This window comes from Stereum hirsutum (assembly GCF_000264905.1).
Source record: "Stereum hirsutum FP-91666 SS1 unplaced genomic scaffold STEHIscaffold_1, whole genome shotgun sequence".
NCBI lineage: Eukaryota > Fungi > Basidiomycota > Agaricomycetes > Russulales > Stereaceae > Stereum > Stereum hirsutum.
Window position 1 is genome coordinate 1,140,452 of NW_006763131.1, and position 12,796 is coordinate 1,153,247.

The window sequence follows — 12,796 nt, forward strand, 5'->3', positions numbered from 1 at the left end:
GTACAGACGCCGGTTCTGACACTTCGAAGATTCTGAATCCTTCTCTTCGGCTTCTGGATCAATATTGACATGACTTCTCGTCAGCCAAGCCCAACCAATCTCAATGATATCGGGACCGCTCACTGCCAGCTCAAAGTACTAGTATTTCCAATCCATCTTACTCTTAGCAGTGCTCCGAGCGCGTCACGGGAGGCTCGTTTGGGAAAGTTCGTTCTCGTTTATGAAGCTTCTGGCAAATCATGATGCTATGGACTCTGTAGTAACCGCCGGAGGATAGGAGGATCTGCGTCGCCTTTTGCGCAAGATATCCAGATATCCGAGTCGCGTACGTACGCGTATTTCATACGATACGCTTTGAAAGATCTGCGTCGTATGAGAACCCTGTGCTTTGATTGATGTCGGTGCTCGGGGAAATAAGCTATAAGGTTCGACGTTCGACGCTTCTGATGCTAGGCTGGGCAGGACGGGTTGAAATTCTGAGAGATCTGGGAGATTGAAAATCATAATGTACATAAGTGCTCTGCGAGATGCTATCGGGAGAAGTGGACTGAAGCAGGTCTTTTCTCACTGAGGACTGTAAGCAGCAAGGTCATTACATCGTCTCGATGTGATCGTAGGTCGTACATACAAAAGTCTGTTACCGTTTTCGCTTCGTCCGCGCATTCACCGTGTCTACAAAAACCGTACATCCACCTCCCCACTGTCCACCCCAATCAAACCAATCGTATCTTCCCAAACCCTCTTCCTGAACCCCTCGTCTCTCGCCACCTCCGGTCCATACTCCTCCCAAGTGCGTCCCTGCATCCCAACGAACCACGGCACCTTCAACCTCTCTCCCCCAGCCTCATCGATGCCCCAGACTTTCTCGACCGGATAAGTCCCCATGAGTATTATCGTCCTCGCACCCTCCTCCGGGGCCATGATCCTTATACCAGGGAACGACACGTCCATGTTCACGGCCTTGAAATCGCCGCCCGTACCATCCTTCTGTCCTAATTGCGTCTTGACGAATCCAGGACAACCGTTCGAAACGACAATGTTTCGTTTGACACCGTCCTGCTGATCCTGGGCGCGCCTCGCATACTCCAACGAACAGATATACGCCCATAGTTTAGTCTTCGCGTAATAATCCGCACTGAGGTCGTGGTCATCCGCGGGAGGAACGCGGATTTCGTTGATGAATGTGTGGATGGGAGTGGGTGAGGTGAAGATGGAGGCGGGGAGATTGGTCATGCCGATGGCGTTGGATGAGGTGCAGACGATGCGGGCTGGCTTCTTCGGGTCACGATTCGTGGTAGGATTCGAGAGTATGGGGTAGAGGAGGAGGGTGAGCAGTGTGGCGCCGAGGTGATTCGCTTGCAGGCTATCATCGAATACATGTGAGTATTGAGCGTGAGTTGGTGGTAGTCATGGTACGGGACACGATGGAGGCATATAGGAAAGTAGGAACGCACACGGGATCAAATCCATCCTCACTCTTGATATCTCCCACGGTGCTCATCCCCGCATTCATGAACACCACATCGATACCATCCGCATACTCCGCACACTGTCCCGCGAACGCCTTTACACTCCGAAACGACGTCAAGTCAAGGATCCGGCTCTCGATCACATCTGCCGAACGACCAGTTTCGGAGGCGAGTGATGCGGCTGCGGCGGTTCCTTTGGAAGGATTGCGACATGCGAGGATCACCTTCGAGGCGTTGTGGGACGCGAGGTATTTCGCGATTTCATAGCCGATACCTAGTGAAGCAAAAGCGAATGCAAATCAGGTGGAGGATCAGTGGAGAGCGAGCAGATGAAGTGAGCGGATCGACTGTCACCGGTGTTAGCTCCTGTAACGAGAAACGTTTGGCCTGAAAGATCGTGGGACTCAAGCTCTGGAAGAGGCTTGGCTTGAATGCCCTTGAGGGTCTTGAGGTTATTAAACCAGGCTGTGTCGGACATAATAGCTGGTATCAACAGAGAGGACGCTGGTGGAAAAACAACTATCCTGAGATCCTAAGTGGTGCTATTTCGCTTTTATGGTACCACGTCTACTACGATGCTCGTATACCTGAATGTGTAATTATGTGGATCATGAGAGTGAGCGGAGTACCGAGGTCGATAATCATAGAGCTGAAAACGAGTGGGTCATCGACTCAGAGCGAGCGCCAAGTATTTGCGCCACCATAGGATCATCATGGTAGACACATCGTGAGTTCGTAGTCAAAGGATGAGGACAGCCATGCCGTTGTAACGCAATGGAATTGACAGGAATCGTCACGAGATGGAAGCACCGATCCACTTGTTGAACCTAGAAATATGGCCCATTACTGCCATGGTATCCACATCGGTCTGAGTGTATATGCCCGGCGTGCGAGCACAAATTCCCAGAGTGTATGTGGAAGCGAAACTGCTCCGCCTTTAGACATGTAACGCAAGCAAAACCGTGGCCATGATTACCAGACAAGCTGGCACTGTGGTAACGCGAACCCAGCGTTGGAGAGATGGTGACCATCTGGGTAAGTACTAGCAGGCCCGGTTATGCTCGATGGATCAGGTCATGAACGTCATAATTCGGTTAGACAGAGAAAGCCCCATATGCCAGAGCAGACATTTCTAGAGCCAGATCGGACAAGCGTTGCCGCCTTTGTTTTGACGAGGATAGTAGAGTCGGCGTTGTTGCGCACGAATGCGTGGGAGGAGCCGAAGCATTGCGGCAGACATTCAAAGTCCGATGGATGCCACTCCTTTTTTTGTGGCCAAACCGAGCCCAAAATGACCCAAGTTCTGACCAGGCCCTGAGGCCCAAGACTCGTCAAGTCAGCGGAGTTTAAATTTTGTTCTTGCTCTTCAACGCCCACGACCCTCGAGGTTAACCGTTAGTGAGTCTATGTATTGCCGGTTCCCAAATTTAAAGGGCAGAATTGTCATCCTGGCCAACTGGCGCAGACCTAACTTCAGTGTCACTACCCGGATTGGACCCATAGGTGGTGAGAGGAGATGCGAACTAAGTATAACATCATAGTTCTAAATCTCTTCGTTTATATCTATAGATATACTAGACGAGAAAATTACTTCGTCCACGTTACAGCCTCAACTGTTCTCTGTGCATATTTTCTCTTCATCAACTCCTCAAACCCCTGCTAGCCTCGATTCAAGTTGATTCCACACCTGCCCTTCGCGACTCACCTATACGAACGCCTCCGCATCTGAGTCTCGCTTGAATTATGGCATCTTCAGGCAGAGTCGACGAGCGAATAGACACTTTAGCTCTTATAGCAGAGGCTCTAAGCATAAACGATATGTCCTCTGCTAGGTACGGTGTTGCTGTCTCTCATGTCTATCGATCGAGGCCCAAGCCATTTGGTGCTGATAGATATTGAAATCTCTCGCAGTTTTTATACAGCCTTGAACAAGATCTCAAGAGATTTGTTTGATTTACGACGCGACTCCATACGACTTCAAGGAGTCGAAGAGGAAGTCCAACAACATCTGAAGATGGCGGAGAGTGAGCTCCGTCTCATCACAAAGTAACCTATTCCCTTTGTACTCAGAGCTCGTCGTAAATAACGGCTGCGTATTTTGCACTTTAGGTGGATTAAAGAGTTCGACTCCCCAGACCTCACCAGCAAGCTTGAGGAAACAGAACATCAACGCGCCATACTCGCTCTCAAAGCTGAAGAGTACCAAGCCGAGCTTCGTCATATACAGGTACACCTAGCTATCGCAATTTATGATCACTCCGATATGTTTCGTGACTTGATTTTTCCGCCGATATCTTGTGTGCAGGACATAAAGCCCACTACAACAGTGGCCGACTTCCTTGCTCAGAAGGAACGTCTACGTAAGAAAGAGCACGAAGTGAAAATCAAACGCGCGAGGATCCAAGCATTCCAGGGTTTACCTCCGGTACGCCCTTTATATACTCAATTTCCAAGGTTTCTTTCAACTCGCCACTCATTGTCACGTCAGAACCTCGCTCTAGCAAAGCAAGAACTACATCAAGCCCGCGAGGAGTTGATCCGTCTTTCAAACCTTCGAGAACGACTTTTGAACAACATGGTCGAGGAGATCTCGTAAAACACGTTCTCTCGTCAAATAAATTGTAAATTCATCGTCCCTCAACATCGTACACCTTCTCTCCTCGTATCTAATCGCATACATGAACACATCGCACAATAAAAAGCATAATTTCCAAAGCTCTGAAGCGCAGTCCGTACGGCGAGATGAGCCGTTCACCATGTGCTGGGTCTAGAAGACCAATTGGATGGCCGATTAATCGCAGAATTATCAAGAATAAGCAAGACTTACCCAAAGGTTCCCTGCGGGGGAAGAGCAGAGATGGGTGTTCCGGCGTTGTCGGCTCCACTGAAGGGCACCTAAAGGGAGAGTACATGAGATTACGACGTGAGACCAAAACGTATATGAGGAAGGCTATTTACCGTGTTGCCCCACCAGGACTGGATGGTGTTGATTCCGATCTATGGTCGACAGTGATATTAGTGGTAGAATAAGGCCATTCATGAGTCCATATACTCACCTGGCCATTCATGGGGAACTGCAGGCTTTATATTAAAGTACGTTAATCACGATATTAGAACGGTAAGGAATATAGCGTACCAGAAGAAGATCACAAGGATGGATACCGCAGTTCCTGAGTCCATGGCGGCAGACAAGACATCTAGAATGAAAGATACTCAGGCAATCGTATCGAAGTGATGTGTTACAAGCCGTCTCACAGTTGTACTTCGTCCACCAATCGAAATGACGCCTGAAAAGGACGCCCCTTAGTGCAGTAATATCTGGAGCGGGAAAGGAGTCGCACACACCTTCTGATGACATATTGGAAGATAAACCCGACGACACTGAATGACTCAAGGTGTTAGAGCAAGAATGAGTCTCGAACTGGCTACTATACTCACGCCCAAGGTACATAGTTTACAGCGGTTGCGGGCGGAATGAGTCCAGTACCGTTGAAGATAACCGGGAAGCTACGATGGTGGCATTCGTTTAGTAACAATCTAATATGCAATAAATTTGGCAATCCCACTTGATGTATTTGAACATGCTGTTCGGCCACTTCTTGGTGATGATCCAGGGAATGACAGGGGCGACGGTTCCGACGAGGAAGAAAAAGAGAAGAGCTATCGAAGCAGTCAGTACTGTTTGGTCGCTTCTGGAGGACGATATCTCTTACGGCTGTGAAACTGGGTCAGCGCACGAGTGAATGAAAAGGGGAAGAACGCTCACTAGTACGTCTGTCCCTTCGAGAACTGGAGGCCGGGTCCGATGACGCCTAGTAAAGTCAACCTTTGAGCTATCATACATGTCAATATTGTTAGAGGACGCACCCCAGATGATAGACGCAGTACCGAATACTTCAGTGCTTGGGCAGATGAAACCGTTTGGCTGGTCGGGCGCACACATATCGCTGAGGGACAAGGTATAAGTTTGTATGCGATCAACGTAAAACGTCTACTCACGGGATATTGGTGAACCTGAAATTTATGAATATCAGAACCTCCTTCTGACGAGAAGCGTACATCGACTTACATCCATGCTTGTACTCCGAGTTGAACAGTACCAGCAACTATAAGGCGATGTTATTTAACAGGGCAGAAATTATCGCGGGTTTTTCATTCATTATCACTTACTGACGGTCGCAACGATCTACACCAAAACATGAAATCAGACAACTTAACAAGTTTTGGCGCTTAAGGTGACCTACCTGGCTCCAAAACATTGGCCTAAGGAACAGAACACATCAGTGGTCACATGAAGAACCAGGGGCAGAGCACGAACCTGGGAGGGATTTTCATGTAGTGTCCGAGCTTGAAGTCAGACGTGAAGGTCAACGCCTGGGCCATCGTCTAGTGCAAAAATTCTAAGCATGGTGGGCTCTAGCTAGACCTCGGATAACTCACGATGTATCCCCACGTCTTGAACATCATCATAGCAATGGGACGGCCTGGTAGAGCATACCTGTATTTATAATGATGTGAAGATATGTATGCCTCACGGAAGGTTTTAGGCGCTTACCCGATGATAAGCTCCGTGATGACGCTGTTCGCGGAGTGCAAAATGCATCAGTAACGAACGAGTCACTACTCCGCGTAACGGCCGAATGAACTCACTTCAACCCGACTTGCTGGTTCGTGATGGCTTGGATCATGCCGACGGGGATCACATACGTGAAGGCTAAACAAGGAAATTTACTTCAACTTGGATCATGCGATTGCCAAACAGTAGTGGACTCACAGATCAAAAGTCCTAACACGAAGGCCCAAATTGGCATTTGGGTAGGCCAGACCTCGATGCTGATTATACCGAAGACGAACATGGAAACAAACACGACAAGGTACCACCAGTCGGGCACTGTGGGAGCCTGTTAGGGAAGTGACCTAGACGTCGAAGCTGGGAGTAACGTACCTTGGCGATAGCGAGACATAAGCCTAGCATGAATGTCAGGCTGCTCATGGAGGGAGCGACGAGACTGAACCCAGATCTGCTTGCGGAAGTAAAGCAAAGCATGCATCAAGGTGGCTATAAATAGGTGGTATAAGGTCAGAGAAAACTTCCTCTTATGAAATCATATCTTACCCGTGATGGAGGCAAAGGAAAGTCCGTAGCTCATCGCGAAGGTTGTGCTATATTATATTCATCTTAGTCACGGTAGCAAGCCATAGGTTGCAAGTAGTCGGACTTACGAGAGGAAGAGTGGACTGTAGCTGTGGTACGCCTCGGCATTGAGAGTAGAGTCGGGATTCAAGATGCGCGTGAGATCGTACGCAGCACCGGTATTGTCGTAGGAGGTACGCGATGAGATGCTGTGGGTCACGTTTGCGATCAGCACATGACTACTCAAGGCCGGTCAGGCATCACTCACGGCATAAATGCGCTGAAGAAAGTGTTCGAGAACTAGCATAAATTCTTCATTAGCATTTCACCGTCTTATATCTCAAGCATAAGGGGCCTCTCACATATACGGCAGGTGTGACAATCCCTGTGTTGAACGGTGAGTAAGTCGAAGTTCCACATAATTAGAGCTATCTACTCACAGAAAAATATGACGAAACCACCGAAGATATTCGCTTCGGCCCACCCTGAAGATTGAAGTCAGTTCCGGTGAGAGCTTTCATCAAGTTATCTCAAAAACTTGCATGGCGTAGCCAGAGGTGACCCTATGTAGCTATGAGGGAAAACAATGAATATACTGATATGCCAACACGGTGAGAAGCACCTACGCGATTTGGCTCCAGTCGAAAGTGACCACCGACATCCCCTGATCTCGACAATGAGGCTATTGACCTCTACATTGAGTAGACTAGAATACATACCAAGCCGTGGACATATCTGTGGTAAGATCTTTGAGTATGAGAGTGTACTGCATGAGGATGAGCGGCACTCACCCAAACAGCTGAGAAATGGCTGGTGAACGATGGGTTAGCGATGATAAGCGAAAAATTATCACACGACTTGAACTTACTGGTGTTCTCGGGACGGATCCAGGTTACCCACGAGAAGAAGGACAAAGCCTGGACTATAATACCGTCAGTGCCATCCTCTGTCCCTCTCAATGACGCCGCTTACACAAGTATCCTGGCAAGAAATCTGGCGACCAGAACATCAATATCGGTTGGTAAAAGCATATTTAGGCGACAAAACTTACACCACGAAAATGCGCCGATGAAACTGAGCACGAAAAACCTCTCGCGTGAGAGACCTCCACGAGTGCCTGCGAATCGAAAGTAATTTGAGACCATATGGACACCTGGAGGTGTCGCGGTAACGTACCGATACCACTGTATTGCTGTGAGTGGAGTGTGTTGAAGAGTGCACAGCTAACGAGGTTCGCAGGCCAAATCATGGACGGTGGAGAGACCAAGAAACGCTTCGCAACACCACCGATCGAGAAACCGATCAACTGCGTGGACATCACTACCATCCATTGGTCTAGGATCGTATTAAAAAGTTCAGTTTCAGGATCGTATCAATACTCGTAGGGAAAGGAGCATACATATGAAATTATAGTTCTGGTTATAGTAAACTCGTTGGACAGCGATGATGTCGGTCTGTAATCGAATCAGGAGTCGATAACCTGCAATTCTGGTAAAGAGCGCAGATGCTTACGGCGTATGCAGAGCCAGAGCCGACCGATGCCATGATCTGACCAACCGGATATCAGATCTCCCTCCTACCACACAGGAAGAATGAAGAGAGCTCTCACCGTAATAAGGACATGTTCCTTGACAGAGAAGGGGCCGGGGTTTACAGAAACGCCAAATATCTTAACGTTGGGCATGTATGCAGCCCAGGCGCGGCCGATGGGGAAACTCAGCAACTGAGCGACGATGCCAGTGATGTTCACTGCGGGGAAGCGGAAGAAGTAGAATTGGTTGAGGCCAGGTATGATTATTGCCCAGCACAACCCAATTATCCACGTGCGAAGGGAGGACACGGGCAACGTTGGGTCGTCAGTATTAGCTACAGCTGTAAGGTGCCAAGATGAGCTCGGTTTAAAGGCAGGATCTTGATTTACATACCGGATCGAACCTCGGGATATGGAGATTCGTCATCGAGGTCAATGAGATGAGACTTGTCGAGGTTGGGGTCGTCGAACTGCGCCCCAGTCACTTCCTAGGATAGACAAGATATTCAGAGAAGAATATTAAAGCATACTCTATACAACTTACTGCGATGATATCCGCTGGAAAATGTGGAGATTTCATTGAGTCCTTGGTCTAGCTGCTCGAAATCATTGGCAACTCACAGTCGACGTCACGCAATCCAAGCCCAGCTTCCTTCTCTCCTTGAAAGTACGCATCTCGAGAGTGCTTTTCACTGCCGCCAGACACGGGGGAGAGGGGCTCAGACATGATGGGGTCGTGAGTGAGTGTCTCGCGACCACATTGGCCTGCGAAGTTAAATGGGATTCGGAGCACCAAAGCGAGTCGTCTGCCATGAACGTATGCATGTAGCCATATGCATAATAATTGCACCCGCAAGCACCAAGTCCTCGCGCAGGCACAGAACAACGGATACTGTGCCACTGTGAAGTCGTTCTGTGCCCCAGAATGAGACCCAGGAATCCACGAGCGGAGGAGTAGAGATAAGCAAACATAGAACGGAGGTTCACCAGCACATGCGAGGTGTTCGAATACCCCGAGAATCCATGGAGCAGGTCAATACATGTTGGGACGTATTTTCTCAAGGGCTGAGCATTTGCCATCTGTCAAGCAAATGTCATGTCGGTTGTAGTCACAGGGGTAACAGACGCACGCATACCTGATCTATACCAACTACCTTGACCGCATCAGCTTCTGGATGTGCGGGACGTACAAGACAAGGTGGTCCGGTTGATCCTTCCAACAGCAACCCAGGATGACGGGCGAGGCACTGAATGAATCCAGGTATGTACAAGGCTTCTCCGAACAACAACAGTACGCATGCTCCCAGCTCTTCGTATTCTTCGAGATACAGATATCAAGACAAGTCCAATGAAGAGCAACATACTTCCGTATCACATTATGGCCCTGCGATCTGTGCTTGCCATCCAGCCAAATTCTAGCAACAAATGCCATTGTAGTGAGCCAGGTCAAGGTTCAACTCTGCCACGAATGGCATCATTTAGACTCAAACCATGCCAGTGGGAAGTTGTTGTAGTCGTGGCTCCCGAGAAGTGCCAATGATGAGCGTGTGGTGTTCCAAATATGTACCAGCTCTATCCACAACATGTAACGGACAATCCGGCATCCAGACGGCGATACCTCCGAGGCTTAGGATGGTGGCTGAGAAAGCGGTCAGCCTAGAGTTTTCTAGCCTAAAAAGCATTTCGACACTAGTGCTATCCGTTGAGGAGAGAATGTGGTCGAGCCAACGAACGGAAATGACCATGCAGCATGTGAGAGAGGTGGAATGGTAGCAAGCAGTGCTCAAGCTGGTTGCCAAACTATCGGCAAGAGCTCGGAGTGTAAAATCCCCGCAACGTGGCTCACTTTGAACTTCAAATGGCCATCACGTGGTTTCAACATCTTCCCAAAGCCACCCACGCTGTCGTATCCGTGGACCTTTTGCTTCGTCTCAGTCTTTTTTCGGGCCTTTCAACCAAGTTGGGTGAGTAGCTTCTCTCTTTATCTTTGAGATGTTGATAGAATGAGAAGACCTTTATCTCAGATCAGTAGCATTATTCTACAACATCAGTCACCGTAAGCCGCGACGAGCACCCCCAACAACCAAATTCCTCCATATCTTCAGCAAGGACGTTGCATACAGACGCAGCTTAACTTGGCCAGTAATCGCTTTGTAAACACTCAGCTCTGTCTTGAAGTGTACGGCAGAACGTCGACGCCGCAGTTTTCTCACAACAGGACACGTACAATCCGACTCCAATTCTGCTTTCCTGCACAGTCAACATTCGCTCCACGGAGCACTCGCCTGTCTTTCCGTCTTCATTCTTCCGCGCCCTACTGTCTCCGCGTACTCCCACAAACGAACATGCCAATCAGGTCCTTCCAGCTTATCCAAGCGTCGCTGAGGTTCCTGGCGGCTCTCCCCATCCCGCGTCTGCACGTCCCAGGATCGTCAATGAAAAGCCCGCTGCTCTTACTCGCTGTGTCCTTACTCGCACTTCTTGGACTCACGATATCCTATCCATCGTCGATCTCTAATCTGTCCCTGACCAAACTCGTGCTAGGTCCGAGATACCACACTCCGTATGGCTCGAACACCCTTGGAATTGCCTCACGCATCTACGTCTTGTCTCTACCTCGTCGGGAAGACCGTCGAGCGTCCATGGAATATCTTCGTCTTGCGCTTGACCTTGACTGGAGATATGTAGGTGCCTTTGGTGAGGACAACGCTTCGGTTATCTCCATAATACGGCACCTTCGCGGTTATAGGGAGGCTACACTTTCGCATACGGGGCCCACGGCGCTCTCAAATCACAACTCTGGCTCGACCTTCGTAAAGAATACCGATGAACAGATATCTGAGGCCTCATCAGCCTCCGCCCAGAATCCTTCCACCGTCCCACTGCCTGACTATCGCTTTTCGTGGCCTGACGATCTCGACTCTCTGGCAGATTCAGAAGTCCCCCTCTCTCGCTCGGGCTCTGATGACTGGTCTATCTACTCTGATGCAGAAGTATCTCATCTGCATCCTACTGCACCAGTGTCTGCCCTTTCTCAGCCTCCATTAGCTTGCGCTACAGAGAATCTTGCCATCCCTCGTAACGAAACTTCGGCCGATGATCTGCCGCCATACTTGCAGCTCACCCCGGCCAAAATCGCCTGCTGGCACTCGCATCTGGAGATCCTGCGCGCCGTCGCCGCGAGTGGCCATGATAGCGGCCCGGCGGTAGTGCTGGAAGACGATGTCGATATCGAGTGGGACATAGGAAAGAGGCTTAACGAGGTCTGGAGCGCTTTACCTGACGATTGGGACATCGTCTTTCTCGGTGCGATTGGCTTGGCTTTCACAGCACAGAAAGCATGCTGACAATTGATTCGATATCTTCATCGGCCATTCTCTAGGTCATTGCTGGTCAGATGAATCCCAATATCTCCCTCTACGAACAATCAGCACCGTCTCGTATCACCACAACCGAGGTCCCAAGCTCTTCCCTTACTCCTTTGGAGTACCTTTCCGCACGGAAACGGCATTGCACCCATCCGTCGCACCTAAATGCACCCATGCCTACGTCGTCTCTCACACCGGCGCACGTCGCATCTTACTGCACCTTCGCCACCTTCCCTTTGCATACTCGCGCGCGATCGACCAAGCACTAGCCTGGCTGATAAGTAGTGGGAGATTGAAGTCGTTTAGTGTGGTGCCCAGTCTGGTTGTACAAAGGAAAGTTGGGAAGAGCGATGTTTGGACAAAGGATGGCGATGGTTCGGGAAGTCGGTGGAGAGATCATTTAGGTGATGGGGTATTGAAAGGGAAGAGCAGTTGGGCTAAGACTGGCCCTTGAAGAATGTTCGAGAAGATCAAGTCCAAATTATAAGAGAAGTTTAAATCAGTTTGTTTCGTTGGTGTACGATAGCCTTGATGTATGGTACAAGTTCGGCTCGGAAACCATGTATTGTGGATACAGATAATCCATTCGTCTAGGAATTACAAGTCATGTGGCGGTCGTGAAAATTCTGATCACCGACAGTGAACGACGGCAAGGCGAAGTGGGTATTGGCAAGGCAAGGGTATAAAGATAGGCGCAGTGCAGTGGTCCTTGGAGCTTGGGTCCACTCATCGCCCGGTATTGCTAGTTGCCACCTTCCTCTCGGCCGTCACTAAGCATGCCAGTAGTAATATTAGTCACAATTGTCCAGGAAGACAAAGTATCAGTGTGGCGCACCCCATGGTCTGCGGTCCATTGGACATTGTTGTTTTGACGACGTCGTCCCAATCCACTTCAGTAAGCAGTGCATGTGAAACACATGGCTGCATTCTCCCCAGACTACGTGACCATATGAGATCTTTGATTAGTACTCAATGCCTCCAACGCCACCACACGGCAGCAGATAAAGTGGCGCGTAGTGAGTACAACGAAGACAAAGCCACGTACTTAGGGGACAATCGTCTCCTGGAACCTTACATGACGGGCAACACCCCTCATATGGCACGCGACAGATACCGCAGACGTCTTCTTCAGAATCATCCGACCTCCCAATATCCCATTGCCATTGAGCAATCGCGTGCCAGTTTTTGACCGTGACCTTCATCGTTGTGTTGTTACTCGAAGTGTTGAGTTGATTAGATGATGAACAAGGGAAAGACTAGCAGCGCAAACCCGTAGATTAGGTTCAAGGACAGT

General features: G+C 49.4%; 5 protein-coding genes across 5 annotated transcripts; 2 read left to right on the plus strand and 3 right to left on the minus strand.

Moving 5' to 3' along the window:
- Positions 1-642: 642 nt before the first annotated feature.
- STEHIDRAFT_164402 (NAD-P-binding protein) lies at positions 643-2,202 on the minus strand. The gene is made up of 3 exons (XM_007298558.1): positions 1,824-2,202; positions 1,455-1,743; positions 643-1,363 (listed from the first exon to the last, which is right to left on the minus strand). Exons 1-3 carry the CDS (start codon positions 1,945-1,947, stop codon positions 673-675), a joined length of 1,104 nt encoding a protein of 367 aa, XP_007298620.1. The 5' UTR covers positions 1,948-2,202; the 3' UTR covers positions 643-672.
- A 1,085-nt stretch (positions 2,203-3,287) lies between these two features.
- On the plus strand, positions 3,288-4,065 carry STEHIDRAFT_151390 (uncharacterized protein; the record flags this gene model as incomplete). Its single annotated transcript, XM_007298559.1, has 5 exons — positions 3,288-3,301; positions 3,381-3,515; positions 3,579-3,696; positions 3,775-3,894; positions 3,958-4,065. The coding sequence occupies 5 exons, from the start codon at positions 3,288-3,290 to the stop codon at positions 4,063-4,065; spliced, it is 495 nt and encodes a 164-aa protein (XP_007298621.1).
- Positions 4,066-4,292: 227 nt separating this feature from the next.
- On the minus strand, positions 4,293-8,861 carry STEHIDRAFT_151391 (OPT oligopeptide transporter; the record flags this gene model as incomplete). The annotated part of the gene is made up of 38 exons (XM_007298560.1): positions 4,293-4,364; positions 4,428-4,466; positions 4,526-4,550; positions 4,606-4,666; positions 4,725-4,756; positions 4,815-4,850; positions 4,908-4,976; positions 5,036-5,129; positions 5,337-5,416; positions 5,469-5,483; positions 5,539-5,575; positions 5,640-5,655; positions 5,714-5,732; positions 5,788-5,855; positions 5,910-5,967; positions 6,025-6,048; positions 6,120-6,183; positions 6,244-6,360; positions 6,415-6,528; positions 6,586-6,632; positions 6,693-6,812; positions 6,872-6,883; positions 6,966-6,988; positions 7,044-7,088; positions 7,142-7,166; positions 7,230-7,267; positions 7,323-7,338; positions 7,395-7,413; positions 7,472-7,525; positions 7,576-7,596; positions 7,655-7,720; positions 7,780-7,938; positions 8,003-8,057; positions 8,116-8,151; positions 8,213-8,475; positions 8,529-8,622; positions 8,679-8,692; positions 8,756-8,861. 38 exons carry the CDS (start codon positions 8,859-8,861, stop codon positions 4,293-4,295), a joined length of 2,253 nt encoding a protein of 750 aa, XP_007298622.1.
- A 1,708-nt stretch (positions 8,862-10,569) lies between these two features.
- Positions 10,570-11,956, plus strand: STEHIDRAFT_46292 (uncharacterized protein; the record flags this gene model as incomplete). The annotated part of the gene is made up of 4 exons (XM_007297923.1): positions 10,570-10,640; positions 10,686-10,848; positions 10,978-11,440; positions 11,517-11,956. The coding sequence occupies 4 exons, from the start codon at positions 10,570-10,572 to the stop codon at positions 11,954-11,956; spliced, it is 1,137 nt and encodes a 378-aa protein (XP_007297985.1).
- Positions 11,957-12,323: 367 nt separating this feature from the next.
- STEHIDRAFT_46621 (RING/U-box) lies at positions 12,324-12,704 on the minus strand (the record flags this gene model as incomplete). The annotated part of the gene is made up of 2 exons (XM_007297948.1): positions 12,324-12,439; positions 12,548-12,704. The coding sequence occupies 2 exons, from the start codon at positions 12,702-12,704 to the stop codon at positions 12,324-12,326; spliced, it is 273 nt and encodes a 90-aa protein (XP_007298010.1).
- Between the last annotated feature and the right edge of the window lie 92 nt (positions 12,705-12,796).